The sequence below is a fragment of the Giraffa tippelskirchi genome, chromosome 4, assembly GCF_054371585.1.
Source record: "Giraffa tippelskirchi isolate mGirTip1 chromosome 4, T2T-mGirTip1v1.2.pri, whole genome shotgun sequence".
Lineage (NCBI taxonomy): Eukaryota > Metazoa > Chordata > Mammalia > Artiodactyla > Giraffidae > Giraffa > Giraffa tippelskirchi.
This window is the reverse complement of record NC_137278.1, coordinates 168719542-168740072: the sequence shown is the minus strand read 5'-3', so window position 1 is coordinate 168740072 and position 20531 is coordinate 168719542. Positions and strand designations below refer to the sequence as shown.

The window sequence follows — 20531 nt, the reverse complement described above, 5'->3', positions numbered from 1 at the left end:
GGGGACAGTCCCATCAAGACTGTGTGCAAGAGAGAGGCTTGGTTCATGAATACAAGTGCAGATAGAGGTGCTGATAGTAGAAGTCAGAATGGGTGCAGGACAGGCCACACTGAGAGGTTCTTCCTGAACTACTGAGTCAGAATGTCCAGAGAGCTCAGGAAACTTTTTCTAAAGGATGAAAAGCTGAGTTTAGAAACCGTCATGGCTAGAGGACCAGTTTCCTGTGGCTCGCAACTGGTAGAACTGAGGCCAGTGAAGCGGAAAGAGGGAGACGTGTCAGCTCAGTGTATATAATGGGGACATCATCCGAAGACCACGTGGGCTGCCCGGTGAGGGAGTGAGCCCCCATCACTTGCAGGTTCCAGTACAACTAGGCTGGCAACTTGGGAGGAATAATGCAGAAGAGGCTCAGACTCTGCAGGGGCCAGCCTGCAAGCCCTTAAAAGAGTCTCAGACCTGAAACTTTTCATTTTCCTCTCTCTGCCTTTATGTCTCAGTCATTTTTCCCTCGATTGTTTCCTTTTTCTGGAGAATTCCACTGTCCAGCTTCTGAGTCTTCCCTCATTCTTCAAAATGTGCTTTTCTTGCCTAGGTCCTTCTCTTTCAGAGAAGTCCCTCAGATGCCGTGGGCTCTCCTAGCAATAGCTGTTCCTGTTCCTCCAGACTTCACCTGCCTGGCTATAGCCTTGCCCTTGAGGTAGATCACTGGGCAAACATCAGGCTCATTGCAGAATGTCTTTCTTCCTGGGGCCTGTGGAAGCCTGCTTGGGATGTGTTTCCTCAGCAGGAGGGAGGCTGTCTGTGATGGCAAGAGAGGGGACGGTGCTTTGTATCCATTTTTCTGACCTCCAGACCCAAGTTTGGAGGAAGGACAGTGTTGTGGGCTTCCTGAAAATTTTCACTGAGCTAATTGCCATCTTCATAATGGAATTAGTTAAATTAGGGGTTGCTTGTGCAGCTGCTCACAGGAGGCAAGGTGGTCGGTGAGTGAAGGGGCAGGTGCTAGGAAAAGGCAAAGGCACAGAGAAATATTTCCTGCTGTGAGGAAGACAACAGCCCAGGCTCTATGACAAATGCATCTGCCACTTGACACTGGCTGCAGAGAGACAACAGGGAGCCATGGGGACTGTTGGGTGTGAGGACTGATGCCCCAGCTGCAGGCGACAGCTGCCCTCCACTCAACCAGCTCTTGCCATGTGGAAATACAGGTCTCATGACGCTCAGTTATTGATTTTCAGGGGAAGCCAGAAGTCCAAATTCTTGATAAATGAATTCTCTGTTTTAAAATCAAAAGTATGTAACGTAAGTCCAACAAAATAAGACTGTGGACTCCATGAGGTTTGCCAGTTAGTAATTTCTGATGAAGAGAGGAGTCAGAGTAAATATTTTTCATCTAGGCCTGTCTCCTGGCTAGACCAGGAGCACCAGGATGCAGGGGGTCGTTTTGTTCAGTATAATTCCCAGGGACTAGCACAGTGCTAAGCACATAGTAGAGCCTGGATAGAGAGATGGAATACTTGCCTGGTGGCTCAGACGGTAAAGCATCTGCCTGCAATGCAGGAGACCCGGGTTCGATCCCTCAGTTGGGAAGATGCCCTGGAGAAGGAAATGGCAACCCACTCCAATACTCTTGCCTGAAGACTCCCATGGACAGAGGAGTCTGGTAGGTTACAGTCCATGGGGTTGCAAAGAGTTGGACACGACTAAGCGACTTCACTTAGAGAGATGGAGGAATGGATGGGTAAGCAGATGAGTGGGTAATTGGATGGGTAGATGTTTGAATACGTGGAAGGAGGGAGGTGGAGGGAAAGTAACTTCTCTTAGGCTTCTCTTTCTGTGCCTTGCCCTTCTCACCTTGACAGGCCTCACACAAACATCAAACACTTAATATTCTCATGGCTCCCTTCTTCTCATCCTCCTCATACCATGTAAACCTCTTTTATGGATGATCAGATATAAGTCACTTACACCTTGGTGTGAATTACCTTTCGGTGTATCATCTTTTTCACGGGCATTTGCCAGGTTGAGCTCTTAATGTTGTTGTTCAGTCACTAGGTTGTTTCTGACTCTTTGTGACCCTATGGACTGCAGAACACCAGGCTCCTCTGTCCTCCACTGTTTCCCATGAGTTTGCTCAAATTCATGTCCATTGATTCAGTGATGCTATCTAACCATCTCATCCTCTGCCAACCCCTTCTCCTTTTGCCCTCAGTCTTTCCCAGCATCAGGGTCTTTTCCAGTGAGTCAGCTCTTCCCATCAGGAGGCCAAAATATTGGAACTTCAGCTTTAGCATCAGTCCTTCCAATGAATATTCAGAGTTGATTTCCTTTAGAATTGACTGGTTTGATCTCCTTCCAGTCCAAGGGACTCTCAAGAGTCTTCTCAAACACCACAATTTGAAAGCATTTTAATAGATAAGCATCTGTTAATGAGTTCTTGATAGATGCTCTTTAAATGTTTGCTGAGGGAACAGCTTAGCCTTCTAAATGTGAACTGTTCTTGTGAAATGAAGGCTGTGGACTTTCAGAATTCTGTGGGAGTTAGGATGACACTGTGTTGTGTCTCTGGAGAGAAGAGGGCTAGGGATTGGGAGATAACATTCTAGTATAATCTCTGCTGTCAGAGTGAGTGGGAGGCTGACGATTTTATTTGCCTTAAAGGCTGGTGCTGGGGAGAAAGAGGAGCTCCCAGAGGGCAGCCAAGGCAGGTTTCCGTCATGCTTGACATGAAGCTGGAGATCCTTTTAGAGTAATGAAGATACTGCCACCTTCCCCTGAATGATTTGTCACTTCCCCAGGTACACGCCCACCTGTTGAACGACAGGAGGGAAAGAGATGAACATAAACATCTGCCATGTGTCAGGGATAGCGTTCATGGGGCCTTATGGCAGACATAGTGCTGTGCTTATTTTTGCAAATGAGACTGGTGCTTGGAGAGATTGATGTTTGTCTGAGGCAGTGCTAGGAAGTAAATAGCAGAGCTGGAGAGGACCAGATAGTTATAATGCTAGAAGTGCCCACCCACCTCTATACCTGGAGGGTGAAATCCACACCAGCAGCTCACCAGAGAGCAACCACTTGCTGGCACATTTTTGGCAGGTTCCCAGAAGCCTTCAAATCTGCATCCTCATTTTATCCTCATGACCCTGTGGGTAGATCTTCCCATCCTCACCCTTCAGATAAGGGAGCAGAGGCTTATTCAAAATCATGTAGCAGGTGCCAGAGCTGCCATTTCAAATCGAGGTCTTCTGCTCCGTGCCTGCCACTCATTTTTTCTGCACATTGAGGGACATGCCCCAGGAAGATTCATTGGCCCCCAGTGCCACCAGTACCTGCCTAACTCATTTGTCCTTGTGTGCCTTTCGCACATATACACACTCATCAGACCTTCTCAGAGTCATCTTTGCAGCCCTTGATACTGGCAAAGGATAGGTACCAAACATTGGATGGATGGATGAATGGGTGGATGGATAGATGAATGGATGAATGGATGGATAGATGGACAGATTGATGAACTGGACCACTTTACCAGGGAAACTGGGCTGGGTCTCTTTCAATGGGCTGACTTGGTCTTAGAGCTCATGTCCTGTGTGGTCATTGTCCTTTGTGAGTCTCTCCCTCCGATTAGATAGTAACCCCCCTGAGGCCAAGCACTGAGTTATCTTCTTTGCTATTTCCTCAGAGCCCGCAGGCTGTGGCACACAGTAGATGGTTAATACAACTGTGTTGAGTATCTTCCAAAGAAGCCTTCCCTGACTTCCCTGGATCAGATCTCCCTGCTCTCCACATCCTACCCTGTACCACCTTGTTCATCATATTCATCACTTCCTTTTCACCTGGTTAGTTTCCTGACTTTTCCAAGAGAATGTTAGCTCCACAAGTGCAGGGACTGCATCAGCCTTTCACCCCACGCTTAGTAAGGTGCCCAGTCCTTACGAGCCTCAGTGAATAGTGAATAAATGATGTGAATTGTGAGCAGACCTCCACAGAGATCTCCTTCCCTATTGCTGTCAGAAGGCATTGAGGGAACATTCATCACATCCTTGAGGCCCTAGTGTGTCTCCTTTCCTTACCTTTACAGATCCTTGTACAGATGCAGGGGCCCTTGTCACTCTCAGAGAGTCCCTCCCCTTTCCAATTCCCTGGAGCCCTTCCACTTGCAAAGAGGTACAGTGAGGTTGCCCCATCATTGGAGGGCCCCCTCTGACAGTGGGAGGGGAGCAGGAGGGTTAGCTATTCCTGGGAGTAAATAATGGAACTAGAATTGGCCACTTGATGCAAAGAGCCAACTCATTGGAAAAGACCCTGATGCTGGGAAAGATTGAAGGCAGGAGGAGAAGGAGGTGACAGAGGATGAGATGGTTGGATGGCATCACCGACTCGATGGACATGAGTTTGAGCAAACTCCAGGAGATAGTGAAGAACAGAGAAACCTGGTATGCTGCTGTCCACGGGGTCACAAAGAATCAGACATGACTGAGCAGCTGAGCGACAACAATGGAATTGGATCTCTGAGTTAGAACTCCATGTTCAAAGGCCCTGCTTTTCTCACACCTGCATCCATCCAACCTACCATGTTAGTCTCTTTATCTTGCTAACTGGAAAACCCTGAGTGTGTACACCTTCAGGGTTCTCCTATGTGATCTGTCATCCATCTCCCCCAGTTTCTGTCCAGGCCACAAATCAGCAACTGACATGTTGCATCAGAAATGTGAAAATCAGTTTCTAGGGCCAGATCCCTGCCTTCGTTCTCCCCCCCCACTACTCCCCCCATAGGCTCCACTGTGCCTGAGAACTTTCCTGACCCTTCCTCCCGGGAAGGGCACCGCCAGGGCTGAGCCGCATTGACTTTACATCCCAGACGGATTTATTAGAAGGGCGCTGCTGGTGCACAGGTGGATCCTGTTTTTGCTAATTCTCCTCTTCCTTCTGCTCCTGCTGCAGCCATGAAAGAACTCGGTATCACTCCCCATAAATCTCTCCCACACACACCACATCCCGCCTCCCCAAACTAGGGATTTCCCACCCCAGGCGGCACTGGTTTTATAATATTCTCCTTCCTGGTGCCTCTGATGTGGCAGTAAAATATGAGACCACCCACAGAGGTGGAAGCTTTGTAGAATCAAGAGCTTCCCCCAACCGCCTTCCCAAGGCCAAGGCCTTGACTGATTGGCCTGCGGACTCAGAAAACTCATTATGAGAATAAACATATTAGGGCCTTCGGAAGAGGTCTGCGTTTAGGGAGACAGAGCCCTCAGGCACAGTGGGGTCATCCATTCTACCTGAGGTCAGACAGCCAGGCAATTACACAGGCAGCAACCCCAGCCCCCAAGGCATCTAGAATTCCAGACCAGCCCTACCCTTTCCTCTGCCAGACGGAACTGTTCAGAGGCAGCCCAAGCCTGAATGAGCCCCAGGCAAGGAGGCAGCAGTCTGTGTGGCCTGTCAGGAGACGGACTTCTGACTCCCGGCCAGGCAGGGGGATGGACCGCCTGACCCTCAGCTTCAGCCTGAGTCCGTCTGGCAGGCCCTGCGTAAACATTCCAGAGATGGGCAAAACAAGTGTTTCTCCCGAGAAGGTGAAGCCGGTGGAGGCCAGAGCTGTTTGGGTGGTGGTGGTGTAGTGCTGCGTGCTCTGGGTTCCGAGTTAAGAGTTAGAATCCACATGGTAGTGGATGTGGATTTGTATTTGTAAGTGTGTTACAACATTGTACCAGCAGATGGCAGCAGAGCATCTGGAGCACGAGCTGCCCCTTGGGCTATCCCAGGAAACTATTCATTTACCCAGTCAGCAAGCATCCCTTAAACATGTGCCTGTGCCCTGGCACGTTGTGCCGCATACGAGAGATGCAGTGAGCTTTGAGACACGGTTTCAGGTTTCCAGGAGCTCCTAGACTAGGTGTTTAGGGACAAGGGACGTGTAATTCTAACCAGAATGATATGTGTCGTATGGTGGTTAAGTAGAGCACCCTGTGGGGACCCAGAGGAGGGACACCTAACCCAGTCTCGTTAGGGGGGCGCTTTCAAGGAAACAGTGGTCAGGGATCTTGGAACATGAGAAAGAGGTAACCAAGCAGAGAAGGAGAGAACAGCACAGGCTCAGACTCATAAAAGCACAGGAATTGGAGAGAGTTGAGTGTGTCCAGGAGGTGGGCAGAAAACCAGAGAAGAAATGGGTCATGGGTCAACAGGGTCTAGATCATGAGGGAGCTAGAGGGTCTAGACTGAATCCTGAAACTCCTAAAGAACAAGATCTAACTCACCATTGCTGCTTGCTTAGAGGCTCTGTGTGACTTTGAACCTGTGGGAGCTGCTCCCAGCGCTCCCGTTTGATCACTGGGGTCAGTACAACAGGAAGAGGGATGTGAAGGGCCTGCAGGCCTTCTGTATCAACGTCTCCTATTTATTATCATCACCAATCTCTTACCTCACTGAGGGGGCAGATCAAAGTGAGGCGGACTGTAATTCCATTCTGTAACCCCCAAGAGGATAACATTATGTTTGTTTGTGGGTCCCCGCACACATCACCCATAGCCACAGTGTAAACAGTCGGTAATTCTTTGTTGTCATTGTTGATTCTGCTTTAGGCCCTTGGCTGTCTACTTTGGAGCTTACTCTGTGCCAGGAACCATTCTAAGTGCTTTGTACGTTGTGCCACATTTAATCCTCACAACACTCCGTGGGATAGTTACTGTGATTATCCCCGCTTCCCAGATGTGGAAACTGAGGCTCACGGAGATTGAGTGAGTTTTGCAGGGTTTCACAAAAAAAAAAGAGAGTGAGAGGTGGCTCTGGGATTACATCCAGGTGGTCTGGCCCTGAGTCCACACTCTCTTCTTAGTGTCCTTTGAGTACAGGATCAAGTGAATTTCTCACCACACCTTGGCTGGCAGATGTTATCACCCCTTAACAAGTGACCTGGAGGGAACTATGACCTGAGGGATTAAGTACCTTGTCTTAGAACATGCAGTGAGTGAGTCGTAGAACTAAGATTTTGCCCAAGCCTCTGTGATTTGAGATCCATGCTTTTTCTAGTATACCGGTGATTTCATTCATTAGTTACCATTCTGAGGTCCCAGGATCATCCAGTATTTCCTGTAAACCCAAGCGGCAGGGTCCCCTGCCCTCAGTCCTACTTAGCCCTTTACTAGCTATACTCCTTACAACAAAGGAGGACCTTGCAAATTATACCCTTTGATCATGTAGTGGTTACCCAACCTATAGAATTCCCTGCCCATGGGGACCCAGGCCCAATTCCAGGGCCCGTGTAGGTCAGTTCCCTGATTCATCTTCTCCAGACATGGTGGGGGGACTGTTGATGGGTGTGTGGATGAGGAGATAAAGTTTGGCCACATGGGCTGGGTCATCCACAAGCATGCATAGGAAGCCCCAGTGATGCAGGACAGAGAGAAATGTGGGAGGAGAATTAGGAAGGACGATGGGAACCAAGAGCTGTCAACCTCCATGTCACTGTGTTCTCGGTGGATCTCTAAGAGTCCTGAGAAGTTTATATTCTGACACTTCCAGATCATTATGGAATTGTATTGTTCAAGGAAGGAAGAGACAGGCATGTTTTATTTAAATGTTTGCCAGCTTTATCAATTTTAAATGTTAGGCATATGATACATAGACTTCCATTTGTTCTTTTGCCCCATGCTCTACAAATATTAGAGGTGGGCTTATCCCAATGTCTGGAGTTTGCCAACATTACCTTTATTCGTGATAAAATTCACAAATTATGTGAAAATGTTCCCTTTGCGTGAGGCTGGTCGAACACACGTTTTTTGGAAGACCATCCTGGAAGAAAAAAAGAAAATCTTGCTTTTTAAAGTCACATTGACAACTCCTATTCCCATAAAGTTCTACCCACTTGACATCTAAGCCTGTCAACGCTGTAAGAAAAAGTGGCATTAATATTAGAGCTGTCAGTCTGTGATTCAGGCAGTCTTGAAGAGAGATGAATTCCCCTGGAATTGGCTAAGTGTAGATAGAGAGATTTCAGGAACAGACAAACTGTAACTTGGTCAGCGAATTTGTAGAAGGATTCTTTCATAAGTGGAAGGTTGAAAAAAAGAGATGGGAACATCAATGTTCAGGGAAAAGAGTAGAAAAGAAACTAAGAAGATTCTTGGATATAACACTACTGATTAGAGCTCAAGCATGTGGTCATACCATAAAGAAGGCTGAGCACCAAAGAATTGATGCTTTCGAGCTGTGGTGTTGGAGAAGACTCTTGAGAGTCCCTTGGACTGCAAGGAGATCAAATCTGTCGATCCTAAAGGAAATCAACCCTGAATATTCATTGGAAGGACTGATGCTGAAGCTGAAACTCCAATACCTTGGCTGCCTGATGCGAATGCTTACTCATTTAAAAAGACCCTGATGCTGGAAAAGATTGAAGGTGGGAGGAGAAGGGGTTGGCAGAGGACGAGATGGTTGGATGGCATCACCGACTCAATGAACATGAGTTTGAGCAAGTTCTGGGGGATGGTGAAGGACAGGGAAGCCTGTCTGCTGCAGTCCATGGGATCGCAAAGAGTCGGACACGACTGAGCGACTGAACAACGTGTAGTTATACCTAGCTGAATGGAAAGCTGGGATATATTGATATATTTCTTGGTGCCAGTCTATAAAAGTTGTCTCTGTGGGCAAAAAGGAGAATTGGGATTGGGAGCAAATAGCTGTCTGTGCCCCAGAGAAGGTCTATGGAAATGGTCAACACAGTGCTCAGGTTACAGCAAGTCACAGAGAGCTCTTGGTTTCATCAGACCAACAACCAAAAAGAGCCAATGGAAACTTGTATTACTTTTGCTTTGTGGGAGGTCATCTAAACCCAGGAGCACCCCAACATTTGCTGCTGTTTTTCAGGGCTGAGAAAAAACATTGATCTGGCAGTGAAAGTCCAGGATTCAAGCCACTTAGGCAAAGTATTTCATCTCTCTGGGTTTCAGTTTCCTTATTTATGGAATGGAAATAATAATACCCACCTCATGGTGGTGGTTTTAAGTGTTAAATGAGAAGTGCTGTAGGTTAAAGAATATAGCACAGTTTTTGGGCACAGAGTGAATACTCAAAAAGTATCTTGTTTTTCTTCATCAATCTCTTCAATCATTTATTCATTCAGCAAATATTAATTGACCTTGTACTGTGTATCAGGTACTCTGGTACATGTTGGAAATAGAATGATGAGTAAGACAGATTGTTCCTAGCCTGGAGGAATTGTGTTATAGTTCAGTGGGAAATAGGCGTGAACCCAGTTACTAACTATAAGGAATTATAATAAGTGCTGTGATACAAAAGTAGAGTATGAAGAGAGAATTTATATGAGGAAAGAGATGACTAAGGTCAAGATTAGGGTGCTTATAGGGAAAATGGACAAATGGATGGATTTGAGAAATAATTCGTATGTAGAACCCATGGCGATAGGGAGAGAGAAGGAGCTAATAAGAATGAAGTCTGTGTTTTTGCTTTGAGTGATGGGCAGATGGGATGCCATTTACTGCTAATGGGAAGACGGAAGCAGGGGTGTATAGGAAAGATGATGGAAGGGTGGTTAGATGGACGAAGGGGCAGATGAGGTCTGCTTCATTGGAGAGATGGACAAATAAAAGAGTGGATGGATAGAGCAACGTAATGAGTCATTTACAGGTCATATAGGGTCTACCTAATAAAATAATTCTGCATTATTTATTTATGTAGGGTTCTTTATTTATTTTGATCCTTAAAATAATGTTTAGAAATATATTATGCAGACGTTAATATCTCCCTTTTACAGAGGATAAAGCGGCGACACAGAGATGTAAAGTGACTTGGCAGAACTGAAACCTGAGTCTCCAATCCTCCCACCCTGTACTCTTTCCCTTTCTCACGTTATACATATAAATAATGAGAAAATCATCCATCTAGGTGGGAGAGAGCAGGAAGGTGGGGTATGTGTCTGGACATGTACCTCTGGGGGTAAGGCCTTCGGGAGAAGGGAGGAAAGAGTGAAGCAATTGGCATCTTTACTCAGTAGATTTCTTCCTCTCCTTCACAGGGCCAAGTATTTCCATGGGAAGAAGGTGAATGGAGAGATTGAGATCCGAGTGGAACAGGTAGGTTGGAGCTAGTCTTTAGTGCTATCATCATGATCTTTTCTATAGGCAGAGCCATTCCCAGGAGCGTACTTGGCCCCTATCTTCTGAAACTATAATGAGTAAGGATTACCAGAAAAATCCTGGCCTATACCTGGAAGATGTCTTAAATTCCAGAATTATTTAGTCCAATAGTTTTCAACCTTTCTGTTTTAGCAGCAGAACCTTTATTCAAGAGGAATCTCAAGTAGGAGCCCATTCTACCAAATAGAGACACATAGAGCTTCTCTGATGGAAATGGCCATGGGGAGCCCAAAAGTCTGCTCCGTTATGTTCCACCTCCCTCTGTGCCCCACCATGGTCCCTGAGGTGTCTCTTTGGAAGCACAGTGTCGGCACACAATGGGTTTGAATCCTGACTCCCTCATTTTCTAGGTATTGGGCAAGTGAGTCCTTCTGTGTCTCATTTTCCTTGGGATTAAATTATTTAAAACCTCAAGAGAGATTAGAATCTTGACCACTGGCTATTGTTATTACCACTAGCATCAATAGCCACACGCTTCATTTTATAGGGAAAAAAAGCACAGACTTGCCCAAGGTTATAGTGGAAGTCAGTGGTAGAATTAGGACCAGAACTTGTGGCCTCCAGATCTAGGACTCCTCCCTTTCATTCACTGAACACTTGCTGGGGACCAACTCAATGCCAAGCGCTGTGCTTGGCCTTAGGAGAGCACATCAGAGCGTGGACTCTGGAGCTCAACTCTTGGTTCCAATCCCAGCTAACTTTGTGACATTAGTTCAACAATACTTAAGCTCCTTGAAATTCAGTTTCTTTATCTGTACCATTGAAGTATAGCATCAACTTGATGGGTAGCCAAGAGGATCAAATGAGTTAGTCCAAGAAAAGTACTTAGAACAGCACGTGGCATATAATAAAACTTAGTAGATGTTACCCATTTATCATCATCCTCATCATCAAAGGCAAACAATAAGATAGAAAAGGTTCTTGCTATAATATGAACTCAGAAAAGCACCATAGAAAAATCAAAGGATGTGACTTTTCCAGCACTCTTTGAGTTTGATGTGTTGGAGGAACAGAAAGCTTTTTGAGCATCAAATTTGAGTTGGCTTAATATTAAAACACCTACAGCTTGAATTTCAATTTGATCCTGTGGCTTTCAAGTCAGTCCAGTGTCTACTGGTTTTCCTTCCATGGCAAAGAGCAGGTTATTTTTGTTCACTTGACAAATATTTGTCAAACATCTACTATGCTAGCTAGTTCACATGTGCAGAACAGCGATAGAGAAGCAGAGGCACTGTCCCAAATAACTTGTGGTCTAGGAAGGGAGGCAGGATAAGTCTTCACAGAACCCAACACAGGTGGAATCCAGAAAAGAGAGATCCAAACTTAGTGCTGTGGGCACCAGAGGCCACAGCTATTTGGAGGAGTCCGAGTGACTTCAAGGAGGGGGTGGTATTTGAAATGGATTGTAGAGAATGGCTAGGATTTCAACAAGTGGAGATGGCAACAAAAAGAGTGATAAGACTGAATCGGTGTGAGCAGAGGTAAGGAGAGTGGAAGCTCAAGGTGTGGAATGATTGAGGACACTGTCTTCCCCTGGCCCTAACCTATTCATCCTCCCAAATTCTCTCTCTACCATCTACCTGGCATCTTAGCTAGAAACCTGCACAGCCTCCTGGCTGCCTTCTTCTCCCTCCACCATTATACCTGTTCACCACATGCTACAGACTCCACACCGCACATCCCTCTGGTCCATCCATGCTTCTCCATTCCCATTGCCAATTCCTTGGCGGAACCATCATCAGCTCTCATCCTGTCTTCATAATCAACAGCCTCCTAACTTCATATTTTCATCCACTTCCAATTTATTTTTTGTACTAAAACCAGGCTGATCTTTCTAAAAAGACAAAGTTTTAAAAGTGTTAGCTTTAAAATTCTTTTCTCAGACATTCTTTGTTTGAGCCCTCCCACCCCAATCTAAATCAGGAAACCTGGTTATTCCTTTACCTAGCACCCCAGTTTTTCTTTTCTAGCCCTTATCTGAGTTTCTAACCACATATTTAGATGTGGTATTATTTGCATGAGGGTAGGGACCATGACTATTTGGATCTCACTCTGTTAAATAACACAGGGCCTGGCACATAATAGAGCGGAAGCAAATATTTGCAGAATGACTAACTGATGGATTCCACAGATTCCAGTCTGCTTGTCAGTTTCCAACAGAGATAAATTGCTGTTCTTTAATCTTCCCTCAAAAATCTGAGTTTTCCATAAACCATCTGGTAAATGCTTAGTTGCTAGCTGTCTCACTCCATTTGTGAACCCCCAGGAGCATGTTTTAATTTTGCCCTTTATCTCAATGCTGCTTCTGGCCCAACTTATGGGTGTAAATCTGTAAGCAGGAGCATCAGAGAGAGTTGTCCTAAGAATAGCTCACCCAGGACCCTGGGGACACTCAGCCAACCTCTGAAGGCTACAGCCACACTGGAAAAGTTGGCTAATTTAGAGTCATCTTGATTTCTCGTCATCTCCCTCTGTGGCAATCAGAAGGCAAATTAGCCAAGAGGCCAATTAGCAGTCATTTGGGCATTTTTCCCTGGAAGATATGCCTTCCTTAACTCATTCTAGAGTCTGAATTGTTTGTCTTTTCCCATCTGGATCGATGGGTGGGTCACATAAGCAACCCCCTAGGAATCTCACATGCATCCTTTAGCACTTAGGAGAAGTCTTAGGGTGGAAGCCACTGTTTAGTCTGAGCTGGCCTCACATTTTGGAATTCTGTCTCCCAACTCAGGGCCAAATTAACCAGATAATTGCACTGTCTGGGTTTTGCTGGACAGAGCAAATGAGTTAGTTGTGGTTGGCCTAGAGGAAGCCTCCGCCCCTTCTCTCCACCCTCTTCCCCCCAGTTCAAAAACTGTTTGCCTCAGCTTTTGCAGAGCCAGGAATCAAGAAACCCTGGGGAGGCCAGTGGGGGAAACTGCCTCATGTGGCATCCCATTACCCAGAATGCCCTGCTGGCTCTGCAGGACCTCACAGCAGTGTCCTCACAGCGCCTGAGAGGTTCCGGCCAGGGCGGCTGGCATGTCAAGCTCTTTTCTGTTTATATTTGAGGCAAAGGGTCTCTTTCTCCACAGGTACAAGTCACTCCTCTGTGGGACTCAGCAGTGAGGCTGATGAATGGATTAATATCAAGTAGACTCAAAGTTCTTGAGACTAGCGGGCTAGTACTTAGTGGGGCAAAGCCTTGGGCTTCATTCTTCTTTAATAAAAAGGCCAAAATTATAATAGTCTTTCCTCAGTGTTAATGGAGGTACCAAACCCTAAGTGGCAGTGCCTTGCTCCAGCAGATGGAAGGAAAAGCAGGAGAAGGTGAAGATCCTTCTCCTCTGATTTATGTAGGAGTGCCCGTGGCTCCTTTGGAGTCCTGTCCTTGCATGATATTGGAGTTGAGATGGGCTTCAGTAGATGCATATGAATCCTAGGGAAGGCTGTTGGTTGAAGTCCTGTTCATCTTCTCCCCTTTATATATTTCCTCAACTTTGTCTGCTGGGAGCAAAGATGAAATTTCTCCCTTAAAAGAATTTAAGCACTCAAGACCATCATATATATATTTTTTTATACCTACTTCAGCCTACCATCCACAATTCTTTCTGGGAAGTCCTTCTTAGAGTGGACCCTAACTTTAGATATTGCCATAAAGGCTATGTTATATTTCAAGAAATAATTGTCAGTGAGATAAAGAAGTGGAGGTTGGATGTTAGTTAATTCAGTTTTGTGGATTGGTAACAGGTTGGACATGACCCCCATTAGGAAATGACTACGTGATAGTAATTCACCTTGAGGGAAATACATCTAACACTTTGCCAAAGAGCTCTGCCCTTGGCTATGTTCTACATCTCCTTCTCAACTGTGATTTATCGAATTACATTGCTGATGACTTGAAGTTAATGGAAGAGAGAGTATGCTGGATTAAATTTGATACGATCCAACTGAGTAGGATACAATATAAGATCCTACTCAAAAGCTCAGCGGAAGAGGAGCAGGACTGGGGAGACTTAACTTATTAACATCTCATGAGGAGAAAAGAAGACCTAAAATTTGAGTTAAACAAATTTTTAATATTTGTGAGAAGAAGTATGGTGTGGAAGTTAAGACTGTGACTCTAGTGTAAGATATACTGGGGATGGAGTCTCAGCTCCATCATATTTTAGCTGGGTTGACCTTCCACTTATAGCATCACTAAATATTAGCTTTTTCATATGAAAAATGAGGGTAATAATTTCTACCCCCTAGAGTTAATGTGTGGAGTGAATGAGTCAGTATAAGTCATATGCTTGGCATAGTTTCTGACATGTATATTAAGAGCTCAGTAACTATAGTTATGGGCTTCCCTGGTGGCTCAGTGGCAAAGCATCTGCCAGCCAATGCAAAAGACATGGGTTTTATCCCTGGGTTGGGAAGATCCTCTGAAGAAGGAACTGACAACCCACTCCAATATTCTTACCTGGGAAATCCCATGGACAGAGGAACCTGGTGGGCTATATATAGTCCATGGGGTGGCAAAAGAGTTGGACAAAACTTAGCGGCTGAAACAACAACGATGGTTATGGTTGTTACTCTCTCAAAACCTGATGCCACTTCAGGCTGCATTATCAAAGTACAGCATTAAGAATTCAGGAAAGTGATGGCGCACACACACAACACACATACACTCTCATTGTTTTAGCCAGACTCCAGTGAAAGATCCAGTTGTACCATCACACCTGGAGGGGATAGTAGCAGCCTGGAATGCCTCACGAAGAGAGTGGCTGAAGTAAGAGAAGCAAAGGAGATCAGTGTAAGGAACTGGAGATGCTTAGTCCAGAGAAGAGAGCCTTTGGTAGAACTCCTTGTACTCTCTGCAAATATTCACTGCCTGAATGAGTGGTTGAAAAGAGTTAGAGCTACCATATGTTGAGTATTAATACTTATAAGATAAGGATAAATGCTTTTTGTTGTTGAGATGGACACTATCATTGTCTCTGTCTTACAGAAACAGGCTCAGGCGGAAAAAGAGGGCTTTCTCAAGGTTGCCTGATTTGTAATTGGCAGGAACCTGTTCTTGAACCTACACAGTCTAAATTCACAGTCCCCTTATCCACTGCATTTTTCTGCCATTTGTTGCAGATACCAAGAACAATAACCAGATGTATTGGTTAAATTATTTTGTATGCATAATCTTATTCCAGCCTTACCACAACACTTTGAGATGAGTATGAGGGCTCTCCCTATTTGGCAGATGAAGAAACTAAGGTTCAGAAAGGTTAAGCATCCTGCTTGAAATGAGTGATGGAGAAATTCGAACCCAGGTTTCATCTGCACGTGTGCTGAACCACCAGCCTATATTGTTTCACTGGGATTAGAATTCAGGCTAATGGTACAATCATACAAAAAGATGGACTTCAACTTGGTATAAAAGACATTTTTCAGCAGTGCCGAGTAATGATGAATGGACCACATCCCTTTGGTGGGTAGGGAGTCCCTGTGTTGGACATACTCCGGCAGAAACTAGATGGTTAATTTGGGAAATATTTCACAGGAAATGTATGTACCTAATCAGATACAATTTTTCATTATTTTTTCTTATTTTTTTGCATAAAAGTAATATGTTGAAATAGTCAAAAATTAAAAAGGTAAAAACTGGTATCTGGTGAAAGGTCTACCTCTAACCCCACTGCCCTTACCAATCTATTTCTCTTTTGACTAATCATTTAACTGGTTATTGGCCAGTTCATTTAACCATTATAACTTGTTCCTTAGGCAACTTTCCAGAGAAATTTTAAATGTAGTAATCAAATACACATTTGTGTTTGTTTTCCTTTGCTTTTCATAGATGGTTCAGTTCAGTTCGGTTGTTCAGTCATGTCCAACTCTTTGCGACCCCATGGACTGCAGCACGCCAGGCTTCCCTGTCCATCACCAACTCCTGGAGCTTGTTCCAACTCATGTCCATCTAGTCAGTGATGCCATCCAACCATCTCATCTTCTGTCATCCCCTTCTCTTCCTGCCTTCAATCTTTCCCAGCATCAGGGTCTTTTCCAATGAGTCAGTTCTTTGTATCAGGTGGCCAGAGTATTGGAGTTTCAGCTTCAGCATCACTCCTTCCAATGAACATTCAGGACTGATTTCCTTGAGGATTGACTGGTTTGATCTCCTTGAAGTCCAAGGGACTCTCAAGAGTCTTCTCCAACACCACAGTTCAAAAGCATCAATTCTTCAGTGCTCAGCTTTCTTTATAATCCAACTCGCACATCCATACATGACTACTGGAAACACCATAGCTTTGACTAGATGGACCTTTGTCAGCAAAGTAATGTCTCTGCTTTTTAATATGCTGTCTAGGTTGTCATAGATCTCATAGTTTGTCATAGATGGTAGTTGATCAGAAAAAAAACATAAAGAACTATATTTAGAAGAGTATTGAATATGGAAGTTTGATTCCAAATGGGTCAAAGGGGGAACTCTTATTGCCCAGAGCTGCAGCAGTTCTACATTCACTGTTGTCTCTGCCACTGCTAGAACTACCACTATTGCCAGTGGGAACATAAGCCTGCATCCCTCTGACACTGGAGGAATTGCCACCAGCCTGCTTTAACCGCTGCTGCTGTTGGAGAAGCTTTGTTGCTACCACCAGAAGCTCAGTGGTTGCCACCATCTTCCTAACTTCAACTCTTACCTGAATGGTAAGAAATTGGTAGAAATTAGCTGGAATTATGTGTCAAAAGGGCTTCCCTGGTGGCTCAGATGGTAAAGAATCTGCCTGCAATGCGGGAGACCTGGGTTCGATCCCTGAGTTGGGAAGATACCCTGGAGAAGAGCATGGCAACCCACTCCAGTATTCTTGCCTGGAGAATCCCCATGGACAGAAGAGCCTGGCAGGCTACAGTCCATGGGGTCTCAAAGAGTCGGACACAACTGAGTGACTGAGCACCGCACAGTATGTCAAAAGAACCTGGGAAGCGTAGAGATAGGCTTTCAGCCCCTGAGTGCAGGAGAGGATAGGATGGGTGTGGGGCTGAGTGTCAGTCAACAAGTGAGCAGCACAGTCCATCCACACGTACCCTGTGGTTCAGTGTATCTTAGAGTTTATTCCATGAAAGTATGTGCAGAGCTGCCTCATTCTCATTAATGCTTGCTGAGGGGCTGTCATTTGAATATACCATCATTTATTTTCTGTAACTTTACTATTATAAACAATGCTAAACCTATGTCATTTGAAGCATCTGTTTGTATACCCATAGGATTGCTATCTAGAATAGAAAAAAATGGTTATGAATGTATTGCATGTAGTGCTTGCTATAATGCACCTTGAAGAATGAAGGACTTTCCCCCGGCTGCTGGAATTGATACCAGAAGACAGCCCTCAGTTGTCAGCCCTCATTCTTTGCCTCACTGCGGTGAAAAGTGCTGCCTCACCCAAGGGCACATCTCCTGTGACCTTTGCTGGCACAGGGAGTAAAGACCTAGCTCCTTTATCCCAATTTGAGACAATTCTGAAGGGCCACCCCCACTTCAGAGTTCCCTGTGGAGTTGGTGCAAGCGTCTGCTGAGACGGCAGTCAGCCCAGCTTCTCTCTCTGCCCAGTCCTGCCTCCTTCCCTTGTCTTCCCTTCCAGTGGTGGTGATCCCCAAAGTTCTCCCTAATGAACCTCTTGCGGGCTAATGTTCATCTCAGAGTCTGCATCCCAGGACATTTATAATTCTGATAGATATTGACAAATTGCCCTCCACAGTGGTTATACAAATGATCTGTAAGGCCCTTTGGGTCTGAATTTCTAGGACTTTACATGCCTCGTGGGTTCTGGAGACCACCATGCACAGAATGCTCTCCTGGTTCCAGCCAAAGCAAGATGCTGAACTCTGAAGTGCTTCATCATTTGTTCGTCATATTTGACCTCCTTGTGTTTGAAATTCACCAGATCTTGGTGTTTTTCTGCAGGGCTGAATCCAGCAGAACTCTACCCGCTCTGATCCACTAAGCCTTGTTTTGTTAACACAATCCTGCAAGATTTATTTGTTTGGCTTGGCTTACCCTGACCTCAGATGTTCTGTTTTGTATTATTTTTAAAAGCGTGCAGGTCTCCATGGAGGTTTTTTTTTCCTTTTCAAATTTAAGAAACAGCTGGAGGAATAAAGAAAAAAAGCAGGTGGGACACTAGGGCTATTAACTGAAACATAACTCATTAGAGGAGCAAGTGTTTCTCTACTTAACCATAACATTGATTGATGTGGATTTATTACCACCCTTGGTCTACCTTTAGGCTCACCGACTTAGGAAGACAATAGAGAAATGGAGAAACAATAATCATGGTGATGGTAGCAAACATATTTAGCAGGGACTGTATGCTAGAGGCCATGTTACATCCTTCCTCTATGTTAATTCATTTAACCTGCACAATATGCCTGTCACTGAAGAAACTGAGACTCAGAGAGTTTAAATAAAGTGCCTAGGCAGAGTCAGAAAGCTACTAAGAATGTGGGGATCCAGGGATTTGAAACCAGTTTCAGCCAGGTCCAGGGTCCTCATTCTTAACGAAAGTAGAGCGTGTTTGTTGCTCAATCATGTCCAATTCTTTGTGACCCCATGGACTGTAGCCCACCAGGCTCCTCTGTCCATGGAATTCACCAGGCAAGAATACTGGAGTGGGTAGCCATTCCCTTCTCCGGAGACCTTCCTGAACCAGGAATCAAACCCAGGTCTCCTGCATTGAAAGCAGATTCTTTACCAAAGTATATCTATCAGCTTACATATGTTGGATCTTGAATTTGCCTTCTTCAAGTTCTTTGCCTTTCCTCTCTTTGCTCAGGTTCTTTGAGCACATCACTCCACCATCACTTCCTATCTGACCCTATTCGTTTGATCTACTGGATAAATTACAAGCTCTTATGAGATGTTCTTCCAGCAAAAGACTCCTCCTTTCCCGACTAACCCTGATGGCTCTGACTCATCATTTGATGTTTCTGGCTTATTGCTGCATTGTTCCCCTGTTAACAATTCTGTTTGTTCTTTGTTTTCCCCCAAGAGTTGCTGTTTGTCTTTAAGTGTAGCTGTATATTTTTAGATTACATTGATAGTGTTACTAGCTCAGACTCTGGAACCAGTACGCGTGGGTTGGAATCTCAGCCTAAGTGACCTTAAGCAAGTAATTTGACTTCTGTGTGCCTCATTTTCCTCATATGTAACATGAAAATAATAACAAGAATAACAATAGCAATATGTACCTATAGAGTTGTTATGAGAATGAAATAAATTATCACATGTGAAAAATGCAAAGCATATCCTGGCATCCAGAAAGTGCTATGTAAGTGTTAGTAGCTGTTTTTACAGCCACCTTCACATCATTGATCACATGCTGCCTGAGTAGTTTCTAGGTGTCAGTATGTGGGATTATTTAGGAATGGAAAGAATATAATCCATTCTGTAGAGAACTTATCTGTGTAGTTGAGGAATGAGACGTATAAGCAGTTCATGTTTATATCTGTGTTTTTATTATCTACACACACACACACACACACACACACACACACACACACACACACACACACACACACACACACACACACACACACACACACACACACACACACACACACACACACACACACACACATATGGGATTCCCAGGTGATGCTAGGGGTAAAAGAACCCTCCTGCCAATGCAGGAGATATAAGAGACGCAGGTGCAGGTTCAGTCCCTGGGTCAGGAAGATCCTCTGGAGGAGAGCATGGCAACCCACTCCAGAATTCTTACCTGAAGAATCCCATGGGCAGAGGAGCCTGGTGGGCTACAGTCCATTGGGTTTTCAGAGTCAGACATGAATGAAGTGACTTAGCATGCATGCACATGTGTATATACATATGTATATGTATATATATATATATATATATATACACACACATGTATATATATTCTTGAAGAAGAAAGCCTCTTACAGGTAAATGTGGAAAATATGAACTTCAGAGTTAGAAAATTAGAATAATTTGTCTGCTATTAAAACCATTAGCTCAGTCAGACAAGACTGAGTGACTAACACTTTCACTTTCAATATGATGTTAAGAGGGGACAGGACAGATGTTGATGGAGTGGGTGGCAGTTAGGAAGGGTAAATTACAGAACTATGACCCTATGGACTGTAGCCCTCCAGGCTCCACTGTCCATGAAATTTTCCAGGCAAGAATACTGGAGTGGGTTGCTATGCTCTCTTCCAGGGGATTTTTCCATCCTAGGGATAGAACCTGTGTCTCCTGCACCTCAGGCAAATTCTTTACCATCTGAGCCACCAGGGAAGCCCAACATTGTATTAATAGATAGATGAGACTCCAATGGAGATCAAGTAGAGGTTCTGAAAAAGTACAAAGTGAAGTCGCTCAGTTGAGTCCGACTCTGTGATACC

At 44.8% G+C, this 20531-nt stretch overlaps 1 protein-coding gene across 1 annotated transcript in view; it reads left to right on the top strand.

Annotated features, from left to right (window-relative positions):
• SYN3 (synapsin III) overlaps positions 1-20531 on the top strand; it is a 436230-nt gene that overhangs the window by 20510 nt on the left and 395189 nt on the right. The window contains exon 3 of the mRNA XM_081591365.1: positions 10037-10094. Coding sequence (XP_081447491.1) covers positions 10037-10094 — 58 coding nt within the window. The remainder of the gene's footprint in view (positions 1-10036; positions 10095-20531) is intronic.